Here is a 26,015-nt window from a genome sequence, read left to right as displayed (position 1 = left end):
GCATCTTGGATGCATGAGCTGTTAAGCTGATGGTGCGATAATTCTTGCACTTGTGAGATGGTAAACTGCTGGTCTCATACATTCTACACACCAACGTGATTGGTCGTTTTGTTGCCACTTCACCCAATGATTTTAGAAATTTTGACGGAGTGTTGTCTATCCCTTCTGTCTTATTCGATCTTAAATTCTCCAAAGCCCATTTAAAATCTCATTCTAATACTGGGTCCCCTATCTCTTCTAAATCGACTCCTGTTTCTTCTTCTATCACATCAGACAAATCTTCTCCCTCATAAAGGCCTTCAATGCCCTCTTTCCACGTATCCGCTCTCTCCTCTGCATTTAACAGTGGAATCCCCATTGCGCTCTTAATGTTACCGCCTTTGCTTTTGATTTCCCCGAATGTTGTTTCGACTTTTGTATATGTAGAGTCAGTCTTTCCGACAGTAATTTCTTTTTAGGCTTTTTCACTTTTCTCATGTAGCTATTTCGCGTTAGCTTCCTCGCACTTCCTCTTTATTTCATTTCTAAGTGACTCTTATTTCTGTATTCCTGAATTTCCCTGAACGTTTTTGTATTTCCGTCTTTCATCGATCAACTGGAGTATTTGTTCTCTAACCCATGGTTTCTTCACAGCTTCCTCCTTTGTACATACGTTTTTCCTTTCAACTTCTGTTATTGCCGGTTTTAGAGATGTCTATTCTTCAACTGTCCTACCTACTGAGATATTCATTATTCCATTATCTATAGCCTCAGAACTTCAAGCGTACCTCTTCACTCCTTAGTACATCCGTATCCCACTTATTTGCGTATTTGTTCTTCCAAACTAATCTCTTGAACTTCAGCCTACTCTTCATCGTTAGTAAATTGTGATCTGTGTCTATCTGCTCCTGCGTACCCTTACAATCCAATATTTGGTTTCTGAATCTCTCTGTGGCCGTGACGTAATCTAACTGAAATGTTCCCGTAACTCCAGGCTTTTTTCAAGTATATCTCCTCTTATGATTCTCGAACAGAGTATTATCTGTTACTAGCTGAAATTTATTGCTGAACTCAGTTTCAGTTCGTCAATTCTCCCACAGCCCTTTCTTCTCCTCCTTCCCTTGCAATCGCAGTCCAATCCCCCATGACTATTAGATATTTATCTTCACTTATGTGCTGAATTACTCGTTCAGTATCCTCACATACTTTTCCTATGTTTTCATCACGGTTTACGAAGTCTGCATGAACTATCGTTGTCGGTGTTGGTGTTGGTTTGCTAAAGATTCTGATGAGGACAACCCTATCACTGAACTATTCTCTGTCCTACCTTCCTACTCATAATTAAACCTAGTCCCGTTATACCATTCTCGGCTTCTGTTGATATTACTCTATACTCTTCTGATCAGAAATCCTTAGCTTCTTTCAGTTTCACTTCACTGACCCCCAGTATATCTAGAATGGGCCTTACCACTTCCCTTTTCAGATTTTATAGCCTCCTTACCACGTTCAAACTTCTGATATGCCACTCCCCGAATCGCAGAACATTAACCTTTTGTTGGTTACGAACTCTATTTCTTATGGTCACCTTCCACCTGGCGGTCATCTCCTGGAGATCCGAATGGAGGTCTACTCCGGAATCTTTCGCCAACAGAGAGATCATCACGAAACTTTTTCAATTCCAGCCCACATGTCCTGTGGACACACATTATGCGTCTTTAACGCACTAGGTTCCATTGCCATCTGGATCCTCATGCCGTTGACCATTGCTGATTCTAAAAAAAATGGTTCAAATGGCTCTGAGCACTATGGGACTCAACATCTTAGGTCATAAGTCCCCTAGAACTTAGAACTACTTAAACCTAACTAACCTAAGGACATCACACACACCCATGCCCGAGGCAGGATTCGAACCTGCGACCGTAGCATGCTGATTCTTCTGTCATCAGTTGCCGTTTCCCATCCCAAGGGTAAGAGAGTGCCCTCAACCTCCATCAGCTCTTCCACCCTCTTTTGACATGGCCGTTGGCTGAATGATGGTGACCTCTTATGCCAGAAGTTTTCGGTCGCCATTACTGATGACTTTAATTCAAAATTTAAGCGGTGGCAGAGCTCGAGCCGGGGATCAAGGATATTTTGATTACTAATGAAAGACACTGCACCGGCAACACTTTCGCGACTATGGAAGGCTGTAGAGGCAGCATGGCTCAATATTTCTGCAGGGGACTGTCATCGACTTCTTGAGTCCTCGCAAAGTCAAGTTTCTGCACTACGCCGGGAGATCCGACACGATATTAGGAGGTACCCCAAGACTTTTTTCACCTCACTGTATGATTTTTCCAAAGTAAATTTTGATCAATAAGCCGACTCAAGAACTTCAAACGTTTTTCCCCGTTTATTATTTTTATCTGGTAAACCAAATTCAGAGTAAGTGCGGTATTTTTGACAGCTCAAAACTGGTTAATCTGTATTTAAAGGAGGTCTGTTAGTGCAAAAACAATTTCGTAACTGTAACAAAAGCATAATTTATTTTCTCTGCGGATGATTCTTTGACCAGCTCGACAATAACGCATGTATCATCTGTGAAAAGCGCTAATTTTGCCTTCTGATAGTTGGTTATGTATGCAGAACAAAACTTTCAGGACATCCGACTGTTGAACTTATGCCGTTGCTGTTTACCTTTGGATACATCCTTTTGACGGAAACTGCGTCAGTGTAGTTGTAGCGATGCCCTGCTGCAAGTGGACACTCGAGCCCAGAGCTGCCGCAGGCGTCCTTGTGAGCCAGTGGAAACGGAATGGGAAATTTCCCCACCACGCCGAACACCAGAGGCTTCACAGTGGACACTTGATGGTCTGGAACCAAGAGACAGAAATTTTACTGGACTGACCACAATCTGTTGGTTATGAACTGTAGATTAAAACTGAAGAAACTGCAAAAAGGCGGGAATTTAAGGAGATGGGACCTGGATAAACTGACTAAACCAGAGGTTGTACAGAGTTTCAGGGAGAGCATAAGGGAACAACTGACAGGAATGGGGGGAAAGAAATACAGTAGAAGAAGAATGGGCAGCTTTGAGAGATGAAGTAGTGAAGGCAGCAGAGGATCTAGTACGTAAAAAGACGAGGGTTAGTAGAACTCCTTGGGTAACAGAAGAAATATTGAATTTAACTGATGAAAGGAGAAAATATAAAAATACAGTAAATGAAGCAGGCAAAGAGGAATACAAACGTCTCAAAAATGAGATCGATAGGAAGTGCAAAATGGCTAAGCAGGGATGGCTATAGGACAAATGTAAGGATGTAGAGGCTTGTCTCACTAGGCGTAAGATATATACTGCCTACAGGAAAATTAAAGACACCTTTGGAGAAAAGAGAACCACTTGTATGAATATCAAGAGCTCAGATGGAAACCCAGTTCTAAGCAAAGAAGGGAAAGCAGAAAGATGGAAGGAGTATTAGAGGGTCTATACAACGGCAATGTACCTGAGGACAATATTATGGAAATGGAAGAGGATGTAGATGAAAATGAAATGGGAGATACAATACTGCGAGAAGAGTTTGACAGAGCACTGAAAGACAACATTCCATTAGAACTACTGATGGTCTTGCGAGAGCCAGTCCTGACAAAACTCTACCATCTGGTGAGCAAGATGTATGAGACAGGCGAAATACCCTCAGACTTCAAGAAGAATATAATAATTCCAATCCCAAAGAAAGCAGGTGTTGACAGATGTGAAAATTACCGAACTATCAGTTTAATAAGTCACGGATGCAAAATGCTAACGCGAATTCATTACAGACGAATGGAAAAACTGGCAGAAGCCGATCTCGGGGAAGATCAGTTTGGATTCCGTAGAAATACTGGAACACGTGAGGCAATACTGACCCTACGACTTATCTTAGAAGCTAGATTAAGGAAAGGCAAACCTACGTTTCTAGCATTTGTAGACTTAGAGAAAGCTTTTGACAATGTTGACTGGAATACTCTCTTTCAAATTCTGAAGGTGGCAGGGGTAAAATACAGGGAGCGAAAGGCTATTTACAATTTGTACAGAAACCAGATGGCAGTTATAAGAGTCGACGGGCATGAAAGCGAAGCAGTGTTAGGGAAGGGAGTGAGACAGGGTTGTAGCCTATCCCCGATGTTATTCAATCTGTATATTGAGCAAGCAGTAAAGGAAACAAAAGAAAAGTGCGGAGTAGGTATTACAATCCATGGAGAAGAAATAAAAACTTTGAGGTTCGCCGATGACATTGTAATTCTGTCAGAGACAGCAAAGGACTTTGAAGAGCAGTTGAACGGAATGGACAGTGTCATGAAAGGAGGGTATAAGATGAACATCAACAAAATCAAAATGAGGATAATGGAATGTAGTCGAATTAAGTCGGGTGATGCTGAGGGAATTAGATTAGGATATGAGACACTTAATGTAGTAAAGGAGTTTTGGTATTTGGGAAGCAAAATAATTGATGATGGTCGAAGTAGAGAGGATATAAAATGTAGACTGGCAATGGCAAGGAAAGCGTTTCTGAAGAAGAGAAATTTGTTAACATCGAGTATAGATTTAAGTTTCAGGAAGTCGTTTCTGAAAGTATTTGTATGGAGCGTAGCCATGTATGAAAGTGAAACATGGACGATAACTAGTTTGGACAAGAAGAGAATAGAAGCTTTCGAAATGTGGTGCTACAGAAGAATGCTGAAGATTAGATGGGTAGATCATATAACTAATGAGGAGGGATTCAAATGGCTCTGAGCACTATGGGACTCAACTGCTGTGGTCATCATTCCCATAGAACTTAGAACTACTTAAACCTAACTAACCTAAGGACATCACACACACCCATGCCCGAGGCAGGATTCGAACCTGCGACCGTAGCAACAGCGCGGCTCCGGACTGGAGCGCCTAGAACCGCGCGGCCACCGAGGCCGGCGAGGAGGTATTGAATAGGATTGGGGAGAAGAGAAGTTTGTGGCAGAACTTGTCTAGAAGAAGGGATCGGTTGGTAGGACATGTTGTGAGGCATCAAGGGATCACCAATTTAGTATTGGAGGGCAGCGTGGAGGGTAAAAATCGTAGAGGCAGACCAAGAGATGAATACACCAAACAGATTCAGAAGGATGTTCGTTGCAGTAGGTTCTGGGAGATGGAGAAGCTTTCACAGTACAGAGTAGCATGGAGAGCTGCATCAAACCAGTCTCAGGACTGAAGACCACAACAACAACAATAACAACAACATTGCTAAGACTGTGCAACAAAGTCATTTATAAAAGGGGCAGCTAGACTTAAAAAAAATCATAAACACTCAAAGACGTTTTCACCCACACCAAAAACGTACATACTTCATTTTCAACTACACTGATTGGCATTAAAATTGTAAACCGTGAAGAGGGCGTGCAATAAACGTCCAATTGGCATCATGTGTGATGTTTGCAGCGCCATACCGTACGAAGTAGGGGGCGAGATAGGCCATTGACATGGTAACAAAGGTGTGGTGCAAAATCTTGCGGCAAAAAAAGAAAGAAAGATGGTATGAACTGGGAGGAGTTCAGGGGTTGGATAAATATATATGAGGTATGATTGGAAAGTCTTAAGAATGGATCTGCTACTGCTTACTGGTTTGCCAGGCAGGTACACGGAGGGTTGGGAGTGTGTCATTGCCTTGTCCTTGAACACCTTCTGACAGGAAACTGCGTTTCCTTTATTCAGCTCAGTGTGGCAGCTGGTTGAGTGTGGGTCTGTTAGGGCTTGTTGCCGGATTCTGTCTGGGTAAAAAGTGGTCGTAAAAACGGAGCAATGAGTTTGTGCAAAATTTTGTTTTAAAACCGGGAAATCAGCTTCTGAGACTTATGAACTATTAAAAACAGCTTTTGGAGATAATTGTATGAGCCAGCCATGTGTTTTTGTCCAGTTCAACAGATTCAAAAATGGCCACGAATCATTTGAAGATGAACCACAGTCTGGCCGTCCTTCCACCTCATAAACGAATGTAAATGTTGTGAAAGTTCGCGACTTAGTGTGCTCTGATCGTAGACTTACAGTTAGGGAGATGGCAGTTCAGTAAATTTTAACTGAAGATCTGAACATGCGTAGTGTCCGCAAAATTCATTCCAAAAGTGTTGTCAAGTGACCAGAGATAATATCGACTTGAAGTGTGCCAAGAACTGATTAATCGGACTAAAAATAGCACAAATTTGTTAAATAGGGTAGTTACTGGTGACAAAACGTGGGTATATGGATATGACCCTGAAACACAAGTGCAGTCTTCGCAGTGGAAGACTCCAGGTTCACCACGAACGAGGAAAGCACGGCAAAGTCGGTCGAAGGTGAAGACAATGTTGGTGATTTTTTTCGATTGTACCGGTATTGTGCACCATGAATTTACCCCTGGAGGACAGACAATTAACCAGGTATACTACAAATGTGTCCTTGAGCGTTTGCGCGAAAAGATGCGGATGAAAACGTCTGCATTGCGGGAAGACAGAAGTTCTGTGCTACACCGTGACAATGCTCCGCCTCATCGTGCCTTCTCCATCGTTGAATTTTTGACCAAATACAAAATTCCTGTGCTTCCACAACCGCTATATTCCCCTGTTTTGGCCACTAAGGACTTCTACCTGTTTTCTAAACTGAAATTTTCAATGAAAGGGAAGCGAATTGACTCGATGGAAGATATCCAGGCAAATACGGAGAACGTCCTTAACACACTCCAGGAAAAAAAATTTCCAGGAATGTTTACAAAAGTGGAAACACCGTTGGAGTGGGTGCGTTCAGTCAGAAGGGAACTATTTTGAAGGAGATGCATTACAGTAACATGTAAGTACCACCGTTTGTACTATTACAAGCCCATTCTTAGAACTTTCCAATCACACCTCATAGAAACACCAAAAACACAGCGTATCACCACGTCTTATACGATGTAAGAAAACCCGTCGGCATTCGAAACAGGTTCCAGTCATCTCTGAAAGAATAAATACAGGTCCTGTATGGTTTTCAAACGAATTTTATTCCATTCTTGCTGCAAAATAGTGGCAATTTCAGGTACGGAATATCAGACCAGCTGTGTGGCTGGATTGAAAAGTTTTTAGCAAACAGGAGACAGCATGTTGTTCTCAATGGAGAGACGTCTACAGACGTTAAAGTAACATCTGGCGTGGCACAGGGGAGTATTCTGGGACCACTGCTTCTTCACAATATGTATAAATGACCTAGTAGATAGTGTCGGAATTTCCATGTGGCTTTTCGCGGATGATGCTGTAGTATACAGAGAAGTTGCAGCATTAGAAAATTGTAGCGAAATGCAGGAAGATCTGCAGCGGATAGGTACTTGGTGCAGGGAGTGGCAACTGATCCTTAACATAGACAAATGTAATGCATTGCGAATACATAGAAAGAAGAACCCTTTATTGTACGATTATATGATAGCGGAACAAAGCCTGGTAGCAGTTACTTCTGTAAAATATCTGGGAGTACCCGTGCGGAACGATTTGAAGTGGAATGATCATATAAAATTAATTGTTGGTAAGGTGGGTACCAGGTTGAGATTCATTGGGAGAGTCCTTAAAAAATGTAGTCCATCAACAAAGGAGGTGGCTTACAAAACACTCGTTCTACCTATACTTGAGTATTGCTCATCAGTGTGGGATCCGTACCAGATCGGGTTGACGGAGGAGATAGAGAAAATCCAAAGAAGAGCAGCGCGTTTCGTCAGAGGGTTATTTGGTAAGCGTGATGGCGTTACGCAGATGTTTAGCAAACTCAAGTGACAGACTATGCAAGAGAGGCGCTCTGCATCGCAGTGTAGCCTGCTGTCCAGGTTTCGAGAGGGTGCGTTTCTGGATGAGGTATCAAATATATTGCTTCCCCCTACTTATACCTCCCTAGGAGATCACGAATGTAAAATTAGAGAGATTCGAGCGCGCATGGAGGCTTTCCGGCAGTCGTTCTTCCCGCGAACCATACGCGACTGGAACAGGAAAGGGAGGTAATGACAGTGGAACGTAAAGTGCCCTCCGCCACACACCGTTGTGTGGCTTGCGGAGTATAAATGTTGATGTAGATGTAGAGATGGGTGGCGATCGCGCACCCTTCTCCACAAAATAGGCTACAAAGACTGAATACCACTGTGATCTGGTGTGTGTGGTGGCCAGAGAAGATGTGGCGGTTGACCCTCGAGAAAACCAGTTCTAGACGATGAGAGCTTTCGTCTCCGAACACAGCATCACCACCGGGGAACAAACACGGCACGAGGGACGTTCAATAACTAATGAAACACTTTCTTTTCTCTGCCAGTTTCTGCTAAGTAAATGCGAAATCCGTTGTGCGCCGTCGTGAAATATTTCCGATGCAGCCCCTGTAGTATTATGAAGTTCCGATAGGTTGCGACGCTGTATGTAACCTACAAAATGGGACTGCAACGAAAGTGCGTTCCAAGCAGAGAGCTGTCATTTTCTTTTGGTGGGAAACCAGAGCATCGTCAATGTTCACAGGCGCTTGCAGAATGTCTACGGAGACCTGTCAGTGGACAAAAGCATGGCGACTCGTTGGGCGAGGTGTTTGTCATCATCGCAATGAGGTTGTGCAAACCTGTCTGATCGCCCGCGTGCCAGCCGGCAGCACACAGCTGTCACTTCTGCAGTGTTGGAACGTGAGGACACTCTCCTTTGAGGTGATCAACGGATTAGTCATCATCGCAATGAGGTTGTGCAAACCTGTCTGATCGCCCGCGTGCCAGCCGGCAGCACACAGCTGTCACTTCTGCAGTGTTGGAACGTGAGGACACTCTCCTTTGAGGTGATCAACGGATTTGTCATCATCGCAATGAGGTTGTGCAAACCTGTCTGATCGCCCGCGTGCCAGCCGGCAGCACACAGCTGTCACTTCTGCAGTGTTGGAACGTGAGGACACACTCCTTTGAGGTGATCAACGGATTTGTCATCATCGCAATGAGGTTGTGCAAACCTGTCTGATCGCCCGCGTGCCAGCCGGCAGCACACAGCTGTCACTTCTGCAGTGTTGGAACATGAGGACACTCTCCTTTGAGGTGATCAACGGATTTGTCATCATCGCAATGAGGTTGTGCAAACCTGTCTGATCGCCCGCGTGCCAGCCGGCAGCACACAGCTGTCACTTCTGCAGTGTTGGAACGTGAGGACACTCTCCTTTGAGGTGATCAACGGATTTGTCATCATCGCAATGAGGTTGTGCAAACCTGTCTGATCGCCCGCGTGCCAGCCGGCAGCACACAGCTGTCACTTCTGCAGTGTTGGAACGTGAGGACACTCTCCTTTGAGGTGATCAACGGATTTGTCATCATCGCAATGAGGTTGTGCAAACCTGTCTGATCGCCCGCGTGCCAGCCGGCAGCACACAGCTGTCACTTCTGCAGTGTTGGAACGTGAGGACACTCTCCTTTGAGGTGATCAACGGATTTGTCATCATCGCAATGAGGTTGTGCAAACCTGTCTGATCGCCCGCGTGCCAGCCGGCAGCACACAGCTGTCACTTCTGCAGTGTTGGAACGTGAGGACACTCTCCTTTGAGGTGATCAACGGATTTGTCATCATCGCAATGAGGTTGTGCAAACCTGTCTGATCGCCCGCGTGCCAGCCGGCAGCACACAGCTGTCACTTCTGCAGTGTTGGAACGTGAGGACACTCTCCTTTGAGGTGATCAACGGATTTGTCATCATCGCAATGAGGTTGTGCAAACCTGTCTGATCTCCCGCGTGCCAGCCGGCAGCACACAGCTGTCACTTCTGCAGTGTTGGAACGTGAGGACACTCTCCTTCGAGGTGATCAATGGATCACAGTCAGTCACCCGCTGCTCAAATGGGTGTCCCTGTCGTAGTGCTGACACACTCGTCCACCATTGCTGGCGCCCTATACATAGCACCATGTGGTCTCGTGGTCGGATTCTCGCTCTTGAGCATGGGGTCAGGGATTTTCACCTGTCTCGACATGACTGGGCCCTTTTTTCACATGATATCCTGCGAACCATGGATGAAGGGTATCAGACGGATGCCATATTCCTTTACTTCCGGAAAGCGTTTGACTCGGTGCTCCACTGCAGACTCCTAACTAAGGACGTTCATATGCGATTGGTTCCCAAATATGTGATTGGCTCGAAGACTTCTTAAGTAATGGAACCCAGTACGTTGTCCTCGATGGTGAGTGTTCATCGGAGGTGCCCCAGGGAAGTGTGGTAGGTCCGCTGTTGTTTTCTATCTACATAAATGATCTTTTGGATAGGGTGGATAGCAATGTACGGCTGTTTGCTGATGATGCTGTGGTGTACGGGAAGGTGTCGTCGTTGAGTGACTGTAGGAGGATACAAGATGACTTGGACAGGATTTGTGATTGGTGTAAAGAATGGCAGCTAACTCTAAATATAGATAAATGTAAATTAATGCAGATGAATAGGAAAAAGAATCCCGTAATGTTTGAATACTCCATTAGTAGTGAAGCGCTTGACACAGTCACGTCGATTAAATATTTGGGCGTAACATTGCAGAGCGATATGAAGTGGGACAAGCATGCAATGGCAGTTGTGGGGAAGGCGGATAGTCGTCTTCGGTTCATTGGTAGAATTTTGGAAAGATGTGGTTCATCTGTAAAGGAGACCGCTTATAAAACACTAATACGACCTATTCTTGAGTACTGCTCCAGCGTTTGGGATCCCTATCAGGTCGGATTGAGAGAGGACGTAGAAGCAATTCAGAGGCGGGCTGCTAGACTTTTTACTGGTAGGTTTGATCATCACGCGAGTGTTACGGAAATGCTTCAGGAACTCGGGTGGGAGACTCTAGAAGAAAGGAGGCGTTCTGTTCGTGAAACGCTACTGAGGAAATTTAGAGAAGCAGCATTTGAGGCTGACTGCAGTACAGTTTTACTGCCGCCAACGTACATTACGCGGAAAGACCACAAAGATAAGAGAGATTACGGCTCGTACAGACGCATATAGGCAGTCATTTTTCCCTCGTTCTGTTTGGGAGTGGAACAGGGAGAGAAGATGCTAGTTGTGGTACGAGGTACCCTCCGCCACGCACCGCATGGTGGATTGCGGAGTATGTACAGGGTGTTTCAAAAATGACCGGTATATTTGAAACGGCAATAAAAACTAAACGAGCAGCGATAGAAATACACCGTTTGTTGCAATATGCTTGGGACAACAGTACATTTTCAGGCGGACAAACTTTCGAAATTACAGTAGTTACAATTTTCAACAACAGATGGCGCTGCAAGTGATGTGAAAGATACAGACGACAACGCAGTCTGTGGATGCGCCATTCTGTACGTCGTCTTTCTGCTGTAAGCGTGTGCTGTTCACAACGTGCAAGTGTGCTGTGGACAACATGGTTTATTCCTTAGAACAGAGGATTTTTCTGGTGTTGGAATTCCACCGCCTAGAACACAGTGTTGTTGCAACAAGACGAAGTTTTCAACGGAGGTTTAATGTAACCAAAGGACCGAAAAGCGATACAATAAAGGATCTGTTTGAAAAATTTCAACGGACTGGGAACGTGACGGATGAACGTGCTGGAAAGGTAGGGCGACCGCGTACGGCAACCACAGAGGGCAACGCGCAGCTAGTGCAGCAGGTGATCCAACAGCGGCCTCGGGTTTCCGTTCGCCGTGTTGCAGCTGCGGTCCAAATGACGCCAACGTCCACATATCGTCTCATGCGCCAGAGTTTACACCTCTATCCATACAAAATTCAAACGCGGCAACCCCTCGGCGCCGCTAACATTGCTGCACGAGAGACATTCGCTAACGATATAGTGCACAGGATTGATGACGGCGATATGCATGTGGGCAGCATTTGGTTTACTGACGAAGCTTATTTTTACCTGGACGGCGCATATGGGGAACCGAAAAGCCCCATGTTGCAGTCCCATCGTCCCTGCATCCTCAAAAAGTACTGGTCTGGGCCGCCATTTCTTCCAAAGGAATCATTGGCCCATTTTTCAGATCCGAAACGATTACTGCATCACGCTATCTGGACATTCTTCGTGAATTTGTGGCGGTACAAACTGCCTTAGACGACACTGCGAACACCTCGTGGTTGATGCAAGATGGTGCCCGGCCACATCGCACGGCCGACGTCTTTAATTTCCTGAATGAATATGTCGATGATCGTGTGATTGCTTTGGTCTATCCGAAACATACAGGAGGCGGCGTGGATTGGCCTCCCTATTCGCCAGACATGAACCCCTGTGACTTCTTTCTGTGGGGACACTTGAAAGACCAGGTGTACCGCCAGAATCCAGAAACAATTGAACAGCTGAAGCAGTACATCTCATCTGCATGTGAAGCCATTCCGCCAGACACGTTGTCAAAGGTTTCGGGTACTTTCATTCAGAGACTACGCCATATTATTGCTACGCATGGTGGATATGTGGAAAATATCGTACTATAGAGTTTCCCAGACCGCAGCGCCATCTGTTGTTGAAAATTGTAACTACTGTAATTTCGAAAGTTTGTCTGCCTGAAAATGTACTGTTGTCCCAAGTATATTGCAACGAACGGTGTATTTCTATCGCTGCTCGTTTAGTTTGTATTGCCGTTTCAAATATACCGGTCATTTTTGAAACACCCTGTATGTAGATGTAGATGTATTTGTGTCGTCCTTATCATTTCATCACCATCCATGAAAGTGGCGAGATTGGACTGAGTAAAGGTTGGGAATTTGTATGTGCGCTGATAACCGAATAGTTGAGCGCCCCACAAACCAAACATCATCATCGTCGTAGCACCACAACCACCATCGCCCAGCAGTTGGGGTACACAAAGGTGTGTGCCCACTGGGATCATCGCCGACTAACAGAAGATCATAAAGAGCGACGAGTGACAACCTGTGCGGAATTTCTTGAGCATTAGAGGTTCCGGCGTCGACTAGTAGAGTCGTACCATGCGGGCATACAACCCCTCTCAGTAAGGTGGCGTAAGATCGCCGCATTGAACTGATATCATGTTGAAAAACAGGGCTCTGTAGCCAGAAGAATGGGGAATAATTAGGTCTATTGGAGTTCTGATTACCCAACTTGCTTTCAGAAATAAGTTTTGTACACTACTGGCCATTAAAACTGCTACACAACGAAGATGTGCTACAGACGGCCGGCCGAAGTGGCCGTGCGGTTAAAGGCGCTGCAGTCTGGAACCGCAAGACCGCTACGGTCGCAGGTTCGAATCCTGCCTCGGGCATGGATGTTTGTGATGTCCTTAGGTTAGTTAGGTTTAACTAGTTCTACGTTCTAGGGGACTAATGACCTCAGCAGTTGAGTCCCATAGTGCTCAGAGCTATTTGAACCATTTGCTACAGACGCGAAATTGAACCGACAGGAAGCAGATGCTTTTCAGAGCATTCACACAAGGTTGGCGCCGGTGGCGACACCTCCAACGTGCTGACATGAGGAAAGTTTCCAACCGATTTCTCATACACAAACAGCAATTGACCGGCGTTGCCTGGTGAAACGCTGTTGTGATGCCTCGTGTAAGGTGGAGAAATGCGTTCCATCACGTTTACGACTTTGATAAAGGTCGGATTGTAGCGTATTGTGATTGCGGTTTATCGTATCGCGACATTGCTGCTCGTGTTGGTCGAGATCCAATGACTGTTAGCAGAATATGTAATCGGTGGGTTCAGGAGGGTAATACGGAACGCCGTGGTGCATCCCAACGGCCTCGTATCACTAGCAGTCGAGATGACAGGCATCTTATCCGCATGGCTGTAACGGATCGTGCAGCCACGTCTCGATTCCTGAGTCAACAGATTGGGACGTTTGCAAGACAACAATCATCTGCACGAACAGTTCGACGACGTTTGCAGCAGCATGGACTATCAGCTCTGACACGATGGCTGCGGTTACCCTTGACGGTGCATCACAGACAGGAGCGCCTGCGAAGGTGTACTCAACGACGAACCTGGGTGCACGAATGGCAAAACGTCATTTTTTCGGATGAATCCAGGTTCTCTTTACACCATCATGATGGTATGGCGACATCACGGTGAACGCACATTGGAAGCGTGCATTCGTCATCGCCATACTGGCGTATCACCCGGCGTGATGGTATGGGGTGCCATTGGTTACACGTCTCTGTCACCTCTTGTTCGCATTGACGGCACTTTGAACAGTGGACGTTACATTTCAGATGTGTTATGACCATTATCCTACTGTTTCAGCAGGATAATGCACGACCGCATGTTGCAGGTCGTGTACGGGCCTTTCGGGATACAGAAAATGTTCGACTGCTGCCATCGCCAGCACATTCTCCAGATCTCTCACCAATTGAAAATGTCTGGCCAATGTTGGCCGAGAAACTGGCTTGTCACAATACGCCAGTCACTACTCTTGATGAACTGTGGTATCGTGTTAAAGCTGCATGGGCAGCTGCACCTGTACACGTGACTCAATGCCCAGGCGTACACCTGTACACTTGACTCAATGCCCAGGCGTATCAAGGCCGTTATTACGGCCAGAGGGGCCGGCCGTGGTGGCCGAGCCCTTCTAGGCGGTACAGTCTGGAACCGCGCAACCGCTACGGTCGCAGGTTCGAATCCTGCATCGGGCATGGGTGTGTGTGATGTCCTTAGGTTAGTTAGGTTTAAGTAGTTCTAAGGGACTGATGACATCAGATGTTAAGTCCCATAGTGCTTAGAGCCATTTGAATCATTTTGAACGCCGCTAAACGCCAGACGACGCATCGCTTGGTGTAAGGATCGTAAACATTGGACGATTGAACAGTGGGACAACGTTGTGTGAAGTGACGAAGCACAGTAAACAGTGTGGCGAGACGGTGGCAGGGTGTGGGTATGGCGAATGCCCGGTGAACGTCATCTGCGAGCTTGTGTAGTGCCAACAGTAAAATTCGGAGGCGGTGGTGTTATGATGTCGTGTGTTTCATGGAGGGGGCTTGCACCTATTGTTGTTTTGCGTGGCGCTATTACAGCACAGGCCTACATTGATATTTTAAGCACCTTCTTGCTTCCCACTGTTTAAGAGCAATTCGGGGCTGTCAGTTGTGTCTTTCAACACGATCGAGCACCTGTTCATAATACACGGCCTGTGGTGGAGTGCTTACAAGACAATAACATCCCTGTAATACACTGGTCTGCACAGAGTCCTCACTGAATCCTATAGAACACTTTTGGAATGTTTTGGAACGCGGACTTCGTGCCAGACCTCACCTATCGACATCGATACTTATCATCAGTGCAGTACTCCGTGAAGAATGCGCTGTCATTCCCAAGAATCATTCCAGGACCTGACTGAACGTATGCCTGCGAGAGTGGAAGCTGTCATCAAGGCTAAGGATGGGCCAACACCATACTGAATTCCAGCATTACCGATAGAGAGCGCCACGAACTTTTAAGTCGTTTTCAGCCAGGTGTCCCGGTACTTTTGATCACATAGTGTAAGTTCGTATAGCTTTTGTTTTGCATGTCGGTATTCCGATTGCTGTGGGTTTATTTATTGTAATTTTTGCTAAGGGTTTATTTATCCATTGTCTTTTTTATTTGTAGTTTACTGTTGCTATGTGACTTGACATATGGTCATTTTGTCATTCGGAAATAGTGGAGCTGTGTACACTAGAAAATGGAGTGACAAGTGAAGAAATCTCAACACTTCCGACATATTCTTCTGTTTGAGTTCAATAGAGGGGTGACAGCAGCGGAGGCAGCTGGAAACACTTGCACCGTGCGTGAGGATAATGCCATTGGATAGAGAACAGCAAGAAAATGGTTTTCTCGTTTTATGGAGGATCGTTTTTGACATTAGTGACTCACAACGTTCACCCAAGACCTTCGGAGTTCGATGAAGATCATTTAAAAGTATTAATACACGTCAGTGTACTCGAGAAATGTCAAATGTGATGAACTGTGGTCATCCCACCATTTTGCGACATTTGCATGCAATGGCGAAGGTTCAAAAAGCAGATGTGTGGATACCGCATGCTCTAAGCCGAAATCACGAAATTCAGTGGCTGATGATACGTGCATCTCTGCTTGCTAGTCATCAACTGGCTCGTGAAAACTACCTACCATTACTATCCTGCATCCCTACTGTTGACGAGAAATGGTGTCTTTGTGCTAACATAAGGTAAAGAAACGAATAGATGAGCCCAGAAAAAGGAGCAACTCTCTCTACAAAGACCTGTACGCAGCCAAAAGATAATGTGATGCACCTCGGGGAAGAGAGACGGTGTGCTGTATTACGAATTGCCTGCCCGAGGTGCAACCATCGCTGCTAACTTTTACTGTCGACAACAGACGTCTTGCAGACGCAGTCCAAGAACAGATACCAGGAAGATTGCGTGAGGTGATACTACTTTACGATAACTCCCGTCCGCATTGTGCTGGGCAGACAAAAACACTATACAGGAGTTGAGTTGGGAAGTCATGCCGTACGCACTTGTTCACCTGATGTTGCGCCCTCGGATTTCACCTTTTCCGCTCTCTATCGAACAGCCTCCAAGGATCATCCTTGCCAGATGAGAATGTGCTCTCAACACATCTCGACGATTATCTCGCCTCGAACCACGTGATTTCTAAAGTCGCGGCATCGTAAAGTTACCCCAGCGTTGGCAGACTGTTGTCAATAGTGAAGGAGAATATACGCTGAAGAGCCAAAGAAACTGGTACACTTGCCCAATATCGTGTAGGGCTCTCGCGAGCACACAGAAATGCCGCATCACGACGTGGCACGGACTCCACTAATGTCTGAAGTAGTGCTGGAGGGAACTGACACCATGAGTCCTCCAGGGCTGCCCATAAATCCGTAAGGGTACGAGGCGGTGGGGTTCTCTTCTGAACAGCACGTTGCAAGGCATCTCAAATATGCTCAATAATGATCATGTCTGGGAAGTCTGGTGTCCAGAGGAAGTGTTGAAACTCAGATGAGGGTTCCTGGAGCCACTCTGTAGCAATTCTGGATGTGTGGGGTGTCGCATTGTCCTATTGGAATTGCTCTAGGTCGTCGCAATGCACAATGGACATGAATGGATGCAGGTGATCAGACAGGATGCTTACGAACATGTCACCTGTCAGGGTCGTATCTAGGAGTATCAGGGGTCCATATCAGTCTAACTGCACATGTCCCACACGATTACAGAGCCTCCACCAGCTTGAACAGTTCCCTGCTGACGTTCAGGGTCTATGGATTCATGAGGTTGTCTCCATACCCGTACACCTCCATCCGCTCGATACAATTTGAAACGAGACTCGTCCGACCAGGCAAAATGTTTGCAGTCATCAACAGTCCAATGTCGGTGTTGACGAGCCCAGGCGAGGCGTAAAGCCTTGTGTCGTGCAGTCATCAAGGGTACACGAAATCCCATACCGATGATGTTCCGTCGAATGGTTCACACGCTGACACTTGTTGATTGACGAGCATTGAAATCTGCAGCAATTTGAGAAAGGGCTGCTCCTCAGTCACGTTAAACGATTCTCTTCAATCGTCGTTGGTCCCGTTCTTGCAGGATCTTTTTCCGGCCGCAGCGATGTCGAAGATCTGATGTTTTGCCGCATTCCTGATATTCACGGTACAGTCGTGAAATGGTCGTATGGAAAAATCCCACTTCATCGCTACCTTGGAGATGCTGTGTCCCATCGCTCTTGTGGCCACTGTAACACCACGTTCAGACTCACTTAAATCTTGATAACCTGCGTTTGTGGCAGCAGTATCCGATCTAACAACTGCGCCAGACATTTGCTGTCTTATATAGGGGTTGCTCACCGCAGCGTCATGTTTGCTCATTTACATATCTTTCTATTTGAATATGCATGCCTATACCAGTTTCTTTGGCGCTTCAGTGTATAATGATTCTTCCACATCATTACGATATATCATGCAAATGATACATGGAACATGAAACTAACTAATTAACTAACTTACTATTGGTATGTCACGAAGCGTGGTATACGCCTGAAAACCTCAAAATAAAATTCAAAAGTAAAATCAAGCAGATGATGAAAGTAGACAGACATACCAGTTCTTACAAAGAAGAAGACAGCAACCAGCCACTATAATAGTGGCTGGTTTTCTTCTTCTTTGTAATAATCGGCCTACGTTAATTGTACACAGCCACGGTCTCACTATGTCAGTTTTAGACAAAATAGCATACCAGTTCTGCTATCTCTGGTCATTCCTGAAAAACTGGCAGGAGTTACTGGCGAAGAATATTCCGGGAAAAGAAGCAAATATGATACTGTTGGAAAGGTAGGCCTACATGTTACATAGGTTAGGCTATCATTACTTTAAAAAAATGTTTACATACATGTTAAAGCAAAATACCCATTTTATAGAATCTTAAGCGTTTGAGACCATTCCCTTAACCACATTTACAGCATTCCAACCACTGCAGGATGTTTAAAAATTATCTTTTTCTTTTTTTTAACGTTGTAAATTGCTATAGTGGACAAATACTGAATGATGATGCATCATAAGTAAGGTTTCAAAGTGAGAAGATGTGTAAACTACAGTTAGACTATTGCACTGACAATGTAATAAAACAAGAACTCTATTCTGCATGGAGGTATACCCCTGTGCAGTTTTGTTTCTTTGACATTTCAGTAAGCGTTCTCTTTGTTGATATGCACAAGATTTGATAGCATGCCTTGTTTCTTTTCTCATTGCACACGTTTATGGGCTAACAGAGAACACGTAGGTAAATTTTTTTGCAATCGTGAACATCAAATGTGTGCTTACGAGTTGAAATCTGAAATTATAACGAACAATAATCAGTAACAGTAAGCAAACAAGCAATGGTTTCGATGTTCCTGGTTCATTTGCTATCGATACGAACATAGTAAAATTGAAAAAAAAAATACATTACCAAAGCATGCTTTTGATATCACACCCTTCTCTTCTAGGTTATTCGAGACATTTCAACAAAAAACAAGCGACTTTAACGAGGCCAAATGTGTCGTATTACCCTAGCAAATACAGATTGAAGAACAGAAAAACGTTCAAAATTTCGTTTCTTACACCGTGTTATGCACGTAAGCACTGTAATTTTCGGTATTTAAAACAGCTGATGCGTGCACTTGACAGAAATAAAGAACAAGAAGCAATCGCAAACAGTAGTCTGCTAATGTTTTGACCTATTTAAGATGGCGGCAAGCCCCGACCACACTGACATCAAAACAATGTAAGTCTATTGCACCATCTCCCCTTTTTTTTTACATCCGTGCTATCGCTGGTTTATAATAAAATTATAGCTGTTACTGTTACAATCGGAACTCTCGTAAAAACTGACAAGTTGGCATTTAATGTTTGAGATATTTTGTTAAGTCGGTACTTAACGTAAGTAAGATTAATAGCAGCTACGGTAAGTATTTAATACGTGTGTTGATGTAGTAACTAGTTTTTCGTAGTAATTTGACGCGCTCCGCTGTAGATCATCTTACCGGCCGATGGCATTTTTTTGAGATAAATAACCAGCTGCAGCAGCAGTTATCTCGAATCGTGAAGTTACTCAAAGAGGTGGAAATAGTAAACATTTTAATTGATAACGTCACAGTAAGCGTGACATTACGTGTATAAAATTCACGTAAGAGTTACTGGATTGCTGATTTGCTTAGTAGCGTGTTGTTAGAGGTCGTGTTTGGATGTCATTTTAAAATGACTGGGCAGTTCACCTTTGCTATCAGGGATAACGTAAGCGCTGACGAGTAATAACTTTTCACCAATTCCCACGTGTAGTAATATCGATGACAAGCACAGTAAATTGGTTTTGGAGTAGCTGGCATTTTTTGCACGTGCTAGTGGCATATGCCTAAATTCTTCTGAAATACAATAGCAGATGCGTTATTTGCACTCAGCCACTAGAACGAATATGTAATTAAGAATCCTAGCTTAAAATTTATTGGTGGCGAAGTGTGGCTAATCGTAAAGGTAGGCCTGTGTCATTGGATAGGCTACTCTGTATATAGAAAGAAGTGACAATACAATTCCCCGAAAGAACGGAGTTCACAACCAACTTTATACCACGCATATATAGTAAATCAACATTTGCAGGCCGGCCGCGGTGGCCGAGCGGTTCTAGGCGCTTCATTCCGGAACCGCGCGGCTGCTATGGTCGCAGGTTCGAATACTGCCTTGGGCATGGATGTGTGTGATGTCCTTAGGTTAGTTAGGTTTAAGTAGTTCTAAGTTCTAGGGGACTGATGACCTCAGATGTTAAGTCCCATAGCGCTCAGAGCCCAACATTTGCAGTCACTTCAGTACAACAATTAGTTTCAACACTTTAATCAAATGCACAGACACACAGTCATGCCTAGCCGCTGCATCTATTGTATTTTCCACCTACTAGTCAACTTGATAGTGTGTTACCCAGACCACCACCAATTATTATAGTAGTGTTTGAACTGTAGAAATAGTAACTACATCATGTACTTTACAGTCTCCTCTAAATTTTCAGTCTTCTGCGTGCTTCTCTGTAACCTCTTCCAAGCAGTTCGTTACACGATCAACCAGAACTTCATCCGCCAATGAACTATGCCACTCCAATGAAGTGATAGCTACAGATCTAAAAATAATATTTCATAATGATCCCACCAACTATAAAAACCAACCAAAATTGAGGAAATAATATGCCTATTGCATTCAAGTGTGTGCATAAACTGTTTTCCGTCATGAAGAGTTTATAGCAAATTCGTCATAGTTACAGTACATGTGATTTCGCACCGAGTGATTAATTGTCAAGCCTGACCTACTAAGGTATCTGATCTTAATGGTAACCATCAAATTTGCAATACATGCATCACACAATGACGGTAGATACACGTCACAATGTACATATGCTCATTATACTAGTGAGAATCAGCTTCAGCTGGATTATGAATTGTATAGTGAGACTGAACCAGTAGTTTCGAAACTAGCCACCAAAATATACGTACTGCAAACGTGACAGATTTCTGATAAACGTCTCTTGAAATAAAAGGGTTGCTGATCCTACTTTTGACTGTTGAAACTGCGCAAATGTTTTTGACATGTTGCTTATTTTCATTAATCTTCCTACATGTGCATTATCAGCGATAACTTGTGAAATAATATTATCTGCAAGAAGAGTTTCACAGCACATAATCAGTAAGACTGGCTATAACCTGGAGCTGAATTCAGTCAGTCTATTTGCATACATGTACGGCGCGAAATAATACTACCTATATATATGCTTACAAGAGACTCCCGTATTGATTTTGTACTTTATAATGTCGCTAATTTTACTGTGAACTTATATGTCGCTTGTATCAACAGACTTCAGAAACGCAAATCCATAGGTCACAAGTGCTATTTGAACACAAAAGCAGTTCTGAAGACGAATGCCTTAAAGAGTATCGGTGAACATTCATACCAATACTCACTTGTTCACTGATATCTCAAGCTTACCAGCGTAGGAACATAAAAACCGTACTTATTGCGAATATATTAATACAAGTACAATCAATTGTTTGCGGTAAATAAAGTAATAACAGAATTTATGACGAATGGTCTACACACTTAAAGTCTATTCACTTAAAGTGTTAAGAAGTGCTCATCCCGCAAGGTATGAAGAACTTCTGCGAGTTTTGGAGTGGTGGAAGTGTAACTGTGTGGGCGGGTCATGAGCAGTGCCTTGGTAAATCAGTCGGTAGAACACGTGCATGAGAAATGCAAAGGTTCCGTATTCGAGTCCCAGTCCAGCACATCTTAAATCACTTTAGACGGACGAACGCTTTGGTACGGCAACAAATCCTACGAAAGTGTTCGATTTCTCTGAAGCCTCTGTACCATTGTCAAGGTAACGCTATAACCACCTCTCTGATGCCAATTACATTTCATAAAGTCAAACTCAACTTCACTTAGCAGATCCTCACATTTCTTTCACTGATAAATGAGAAGGTTTCCTATTACCTAAACGCAAACTATTCATAGTTGCGAAACAATTTGATTTTCCGAGGGAAAGATGTGATGTCTCCGGGCGAAATTAATTGGACTCAGTGGAGGTCATGTTGAGAACGAGTATGTAGTCTTTCTGCAAACCGATGACAGTGTAACTTCGGAACCAAAATCAAGTCCAAATCCGAAAGCAGGGTCGCCAATGAAGTGCAATGATTAGCACCGAAACCACGTTTATGATGGATCTAACGTACAGGCAGAACAGAACTGCCTGCTGGATGGAGAGTGCTGGTATTAATACAGACATCGAATATTCCAGAATCTGCACACATTAGAAACATAAGAAATATCGAGAAACTTATAGAAATGATAAATAAAAAAACATATATGGGGAACACAGCACGCCAGCCAATTGCACTAGTTGCTACTCAACATTGCATGCAGCACACATCGCGACAATATTTAACACTTTTATGAAAAACTTCTACCCGTCCTCGTAGAAAGAAATGCCTGTTTCCAGAACAGTGTCGAGGTCATTGCTTCACCAAATGAACCTTGAGCACCTTCTCCCTGATATCATGCACACACAGCAACGTCCGCACTCCGAATTTAGAACCTGTCTTGTTGACCGATTCTATTTGGGCAGCTGACTCCCTGGTCGATATCAAATACCGTCCACGGCTCCCTATCAGCTTACACAGCTGCATGCTTCTGGACCTAGGATAATAATAGAATACACTTTGCTTTGCCATACAAACATTTGGCACTGCCCTTATTTTTTTGGATCCTATTTCGATACAGTACATTCCGTAATTAATCTTTGTTATTACCATCCTCAGAAATTTGATATCCACTTCGGTTATAGTCCTCTTCCGGTTTTCTTCAGCAGTACGCATCTGCGATCTGTAATTTTGTCTACCCACCTCCAATTAGGACGTCGTTACGGTGTTTTCTAATATCTTGGAATCCAGCAAAGAACTGCCATATACAACTACATATACACTGCTCATCAGAAGTTTAGAATAGTGTCGTAAAATGTAGTCTACGATACTAGAAGTCTCACTGACCTAGGCACTTCACGCGTTATCCAGTTAGAGCCCATATACTGGAGGGTGTTTGCTACTGGCTTGCTTTATGACCACACCGCTACCGCAGTGGCACGTCGCTAACAGCCTGGTATCAACAACAACTTCATTCAGTTTGTGTTCAGCACTGCAGTAACATGTCATGTGGAAGCGTACAACATTTTCATAGAGTCAGGATAGTGGCTTTACTTTCAGCAGATCATACATGGCAAGATGTTGCCGATTGGTTACATGTCACTCAAAGTGGAGTGTCTAAGATGTGGAGAAAGTACGGAGAGATAGATAGACCCCGTATGACAACACCAATGCACGATCGTTTCCTCCAACTACTGGCTCGCAGACATCCAACATCACCTTCCAGAAATATTGGAAATGATTTCTCCTGGGCTACAGGGATTCGCATCTGAGACCAAACAATGCATAGAAGATTGCATCAGGGTGGTCTTCATTCCAGAAGACCAATGCGAAATTCTGCACTGAAGTAATGGAACCGACCCCGTGGAAGGTCCTGAGCTCTTGCACATCAACACTGGACCATTACAGATTGGAGTAATGTCATGCTTGCTGTCGAGACGATAAATGTTTCGCGATCGGACACTAGACGTGTTACGATTTCGAGAAGCGCTTGACGGCACCAGGAACGCCAATACGTCGAGAAAAACCATCCTTTTGCAGGTCGAAGTGTAATGTTCAGTGCGGCAATAATGGTGGGACGGGAGACCCCTCTAATTCCCGTCTACGGCAATTTGACTGGTCCCTGATACCTCCAATAGGTCCTACAAACGATTGTAATGCTTTAAGACGTGAAGTCGGTGACAATTTCATCCTAGTCGATGACAATGCGAGACGGCACTGTACTCTAACAGTGTCTTGGCATCTTCAGAGTTGCATCATCAAGCGAATGCATTGGCCAGTACAGTCCACAGCCATGAATGCAACTGAGCATGCATGCGAGCTGTTGAAGGTGGCCATTGCAGACCGTCCGAATCCAACTGATAATCTTCAGGACCTCACTGGAGCTTCCGTTGAGGAGTGGGACCTCATTCCAAGATAAACTTGACAGTCTAGTCCAGAGCATGCCGTGTACTGGGAGGACATACTGACTACTAAAGACTGATAATCATAATCGAGAGAGAAAGATTTTCGTTATTTTTGTTTTCAGGATGTACACTTAGAAGAGAGCCTACTGTTTTTTAATGATTTTTTATAACTAGCCACAATCGTTCTTGTTTTCAGAAGGAATTATGTTTATTTTGTTAATAAAGTATTGTAAAAATCTAAATGGGTGTACTATAAGAAGTTATTGTAGTAAACTCTGTTATTCCAAACCTTTGATGGGACGTGCACATCTACATATACATTCATACATTACATGCCAGGGCATACACCTCATTTACCACGTATCAAGCGTTTTACACGTTTCATTTGCATTGCAGAGTGCTATAATTGCAGTGCGTGACAGAAAAAAAGCGAACCACTCATAAGCGAGGAGGAAACGAAACTTCACCGCTAGAGAGGGCATGCGATATTTCAGTGATTACAACATAGAGTCATTTCACAAAGAACTTGGCAGTATGAGCCGACTTATCAATATCCCTCTCTCAACTGGATATGCGCACCGATTCGGTTGGATAGGGTGTTGGGAGATAGTCACACATGGTGCTTCTTTGGGCTCTCAAATATGGCCTCACCCTCCGTATTCTCGTGACATGCAACACAGTAACATTTTCCTCTTTCCTCAGATGAATAAAAGCATTGCGTGGCAGACAAATACAGAACGATGCGAGGCGATTTTCGAGGTGGAACGGTTCCTAAACAGCCAAAATGCAGACCTGCCTCACCAAGTTTCAGCGTCGCAGCTTGACTTTTTTCAAGATTAATCTTAATCATTAAACTTCCTAACAGATCAAATTTTGTGCTGGACCAGGACTTGAACCGAGGACCATTGTCTTTTGCGGGCAAGTGGTCTACCAACCGAGGTCAAATCACCACAGCTGTATTTCGCCAGAACCTCATCTCTTCCCAAATGGAATCTTGATCATGTTGAACACCATAGCTGATTGTCACTAATATCAATGATTAATGAAAACCACCACACCTGCACCATGTCCGCAGCTCGCGGTCTCGTGGCTAGCATTGCTTCCTCTGAATCACGGGGTCCCGGTTCGATTCCCAGCTGGGTTGGGGATTTTCTCTGCCTGAGGACTGGATGTTTGTGTTGTTCTCATTTCGTCGTCATCGTCGTCGTCATCATCATCGTCGTCGTCATCGTCATCATCGTCGTCGTCATCGTCATCATCGTCGTCGTCATCGTCATCATCGTCGTCGTCATCGTCATCATCGTCGTCGTCATCGTCATCATCGTCGTCGTCATCGTCATCACCGTCGTCGTCATCGTCATCACCGTCATCATCGTCGTCGTCATCGTCATCACCGTCATCATCGTCGTCGTCATCGTCATCACCGTCATCATCGTCGTCGTCATCGTCATCACCGTCATCATCGTCGTCGTCATCGTCATCACCGTCATCACCGTCATCATCGTCGTCGTCATCGTCATCACCGTCATCACCGTCATCACCGTCATCACCGTCATCACCGTCATCACCGTCATCACCGTCATCACCGTCATCACCGTCATCACCGTCATCACCGTCATCACCGTCATCACCGTCATCACCGTCATCACCGTCATCACCGTCATCACCGTCATCACCGTCATCACCGTCATCATCGTCATCATCGTCATCATCGTCATCATCGTCATCATCGTCATCATCGTCATTCGTGACTGGATAGACTGGACTGTGAAAAAAATTGGACTGTGTAAAAATTGGGGTTTTGCACGGACGCTGATGACCGCGCAGTTGAGCGCCCCACAAACCAAACATCATCATCTGAAAGTAGGCTACGCTGAGTCACAGCGCCAGAGATTGCGCCAAAGATTATTATTCCGCCGCCTCCACTGGGCGCAGTTGTAGTTCAGAGGATGTCGAGAGCAGTCGTTCTGTTGGGCGAGAGAGTAGACGATCTGAGTGTTGACTGAAATGTTGTACTGTTCGGTTGGTGTAATGTA

The 26,015-nt window shown here is 44.6% G+C and overlaps 1 protein-coding gene across 1 annotated transcript in view; it reads right to left on the bottom strand.

Annotated features, from left to right (window-relative positions):
- LOC126210153 (NPC intracellular cholesterol transporter 2 homolog a-like) overlaps positions 1–26,015 on the bottom strand; it is a 94,162-nt gene that overhangs the window by 27,052 nt on the left and 41,095 nt on the right. Inside the window, exon 3 of the mRNA XM_049939304.1 lies at positions 2,656–2,831. Coding sequence (XP_049795261.1) covers positions 2,656–2,831 — 176 coding nt within the window. The remainder of the gene's footprint in view (positions 1–2,655; positions 2,832–26,015) is intronic.

This window comes from Schistocerca nitens, chromosome 10 (assembly GCF_023898315.1).
Source record: "Schistocerca nitens isolate TAMUIC-IGC-003100 chromosome 10, iqSchNite1.1, whole genome shotgun sequence".
In the NCBI taxonomy this organism is placed as follows: domain Eukaryota; kingdom Metazoa; phylum Arthropoda; class Insecta; order Orthoptera; family Acrididae; genus Schistocerca; species Schistocerca nitens.
The sequence above is the reverse complement of the archived record's forward strand: the minus strand, read 5'-3'. Positions and strand labels throughout refer to the sequence as shown.